The following is a 2,796-nucleotide window of genomic DNA, read 5'->3' as shown; positions in this document are numbered from 1 at the left end:
TAAAATTTTTTAGACCCTCTCATAGATACGATGTACCGTAGGCACATTAACCTGATTGTTGTTTACTGCACAGTGCGGCAACGCGGATTTGTTTGCCCGCTCTCTGCCGTCAAGTATGCGCAGACCAAATACCCTCCAAGCTTCCCTATCGCTCCGCCTCCGTGTCCGGAGGTCCGCTCTACGTGAACAGGTCTGTAGCATTTATCCATCAGCTGTGCAAATCACTATAGGACTGTTTAATCGTTCTATAAAAAGCAATGAATTTCGAATCTATGTGCGGCTCCTTGTCTGCTACATCTAGCCTGCAGTTGCTTTCTTTGGATGCACGGATGAATCTAGAATTTTCTTAGCTTTTTCATTCGAGTGTGGTCATCCTAATTTCTCTAAGCTTGAATCTGTACTCGACAATCGATATTCAGGATGCAATACAGTTCTCCATCTGCTCCACGCTTGCACCCGGCAACTATAGTTTCTCATCTCGGAGTTGCGCTGTCTGCATAAATGCGTTGCCAGCCAGTTGGTTACCAGTTGCTGAGTAAGATCGCCTGCCCGTTGCGTTTCTTTCAGTCGCTCCAGATGTCGACGGCCTGAGACAACGTTTGAAGTCAGTAATTGATTGTGTAGTGTACTTGTTTCTATGGTAACAGTAACGGGTGTTTCGTTGCGATCGTTAGGAAACTGAACGGGTTGTAAAATGTATATCTGCCTCGGTCCAACTGGTGCTGGAAAAACGTTATTACTTAAGCGGTTGCAAAACAAAGAAGAAATTGATGTGACTTCGAGTACAGTCCCTACAGTGGGACTAAACATCGTCCCAGTCAAATTATCGAGCCAAAAAGAAATAACAATAAGAGAAATCGGGGGAATAATGGCACCAATGTGGAGGAATTATTACCAGGGAGTGAAGAAAATTATTTATGTAGTTGATGCGAGTAATTTATGTCAAATTTCAGCAGCGGGTGTGTTGTTGTACTCTATTCTTGCAGAACCATGTCTGAAACATACGAAGGTAAATGCAATGGAGAGTTTAAACAATTCACAAGAGATAAAAATCCATGTTTCTAAATTCGGTCCGTTTTCTTTTGTAGGTGTTGCTTGTTCTATCGAAAATGGATGCTTCATACAGACAGATGAGGAACGAGGCGTTACTTATTTTGCAATTAAATCGGCTGAAAAAAGAAATAACACAAGAGATAACAGTTGTTGAAACGAGTTCAATAACAGGTGAAGGAATCGACAGAGTTATGACTTGGCTACAAGGTGCCCGGCAACAGAAGAAATAAAATGTTAGCAGAAATACTTTCCTTGCTCGGATCTGCATAGCATTCCACAATAATGAGCACCATGGACGGCCTAAATGGCGAACTTTTACGTCTTAATTGTTATTAGAGCAGACAACAGGACAATAATTGAAAACAAGTGAAAGTGGTCATAAAATCCATTTCAGTGTTAACACACCCACGAACTGAGTACTACGTAATCATGATTGCGTGAGAATTAAGTATCATATAGTTTTGAGTCAGTAAATGACATACGGGCTGTAATTGTGCAATTCATTTACGTAATAAATAACTTTAAACATAGCAATAATGTATTTTGCACATTATTTATCAATGTAATTTTTATAAATGTGTAAAAAACATGTTCCGGTCTACGTAATGAAATTTGTATCAGCCCCAAAATACTGAATGTTTCTCCTATACACATCTGAACTTGTACACCATTTGTGGAGCTTTTCGATGTGTAGAACTGACAGAAATCAGTGGGTGCAGTATAAGGACGTAATGAGAATGTGTTCACACTGGACTCGCATTCGGGAGGACGACGGTTCAATTCCGCGTCCGGCCACCCTGATTTAGGTTTTCCGTGATTTCCCAAAATCGCTCCAGGCAAATGCCGGGATGGTTCCTCTGGAAGGGCACGGCTGAATTCCTTCCCCATCCTTCCCTAATCCGATCAGACCGATGACCTCGCTGTCTGGTCTCTTCACACACACACACATACACACGCACAGAATGTCCTTCCCCAATCCGATCAGACCGATGACCTCGCTGTCTGGTCTCTTCCCACACACACACACACACACACAGACAGAATGTGTCTCTGGTTTCCTACTGATGGCATTGTAGTGGGTGAGACATGATGGCAATGGTATTGCCAGTACTAACCCAGTTTATAATAATGAAGATAATTTTTGATCTGCCTTCCACGTTAAATTCAGTGCCATATGACATCAGATGATGTTTAATTTAACCGAGTGACTAGTGCGGAAATCAGCAGGATTCCACAAATTTCAAATGTGTTTTCCTCACACACATGTCTGCTCTTTATCTTATCAGCACACAATACATGTATTTGTATTAAATATCACTGAACAACAAAACGTAAATGAAACTTTACGATAAAATGCAATTAAAAACTTAAAAATTCACGCTGGCAGACATATAATTATTTATGAGTCTAGTGCAATGAGTATTTTTACGTTTTATTCAATGCCCTTCTGTAGATACATACTTGCAAACAAGTTACCTCATAATACCAAAACTAAAGTTACACTATTCACAAATTTCTTCCACTTATGTGTCACATACATTCATTTTCCAGATTCTAAACCATCAGTTTTTTGAACGGTGTGAAGATGTCCTCGATCCTTACCTGTTTTGTGCTAATCTTTCCATCTCTATGTAACCAACATCCTCTATAATGTATGTATCATATTCCAGACTTTGTCACTACTGTTTTCCCTCCTACTGCTCCCTCAAACATTGTATCAGCTATTCCTTGGTGCCATTGCAG

At 40.5% G+C, this 2,796-nt stretch overlaps 1 protein-coding gene across 1 annotated transcript; it reads left to right on the top strand.

Moving 5' to 3' along the window:
• Positions 1–548: 548 nt before the first annotated feature.
• LOC124622910 (ADP-ribosylation factor-like protein 16) lies at positions 549–1,583 on the top strand. The gene is made up of 2 exons (XM_047148703.1): positions 549–1,009; positions 1,089–1,583. Exons 1-2 carry the CDS (start codon positions 695–697, stop codon positions 1,281–1,283), a joined length of 510 nt encoding a protein of 169 aa, XP_047004659.1. The 5' UTR covers positions 549–694; the 3' UTR covers positions 1,284–1,583.
• Positions 1,584–2,796: the final 1,213 nt, after the last annotated feature.

Source organism: Schistocerca americana, chromosome 1 (genome assembly GCF_021461395.2).
Source record: "Schistocerca americana isolate TAMUIC-IGC-003095 chromosome 1, iqSchAmer2.1, whole genome shotgun sequence".
Lineage (NCBI taxonomy): Eukaryota > Metazoa > Arthropoda > Insecta > Orthoptera > Acrididae > Schistocerca > Schistocerca americana.
This window is presented reverse-complemented; position numbering and strand designations above follow the sequence as displayed.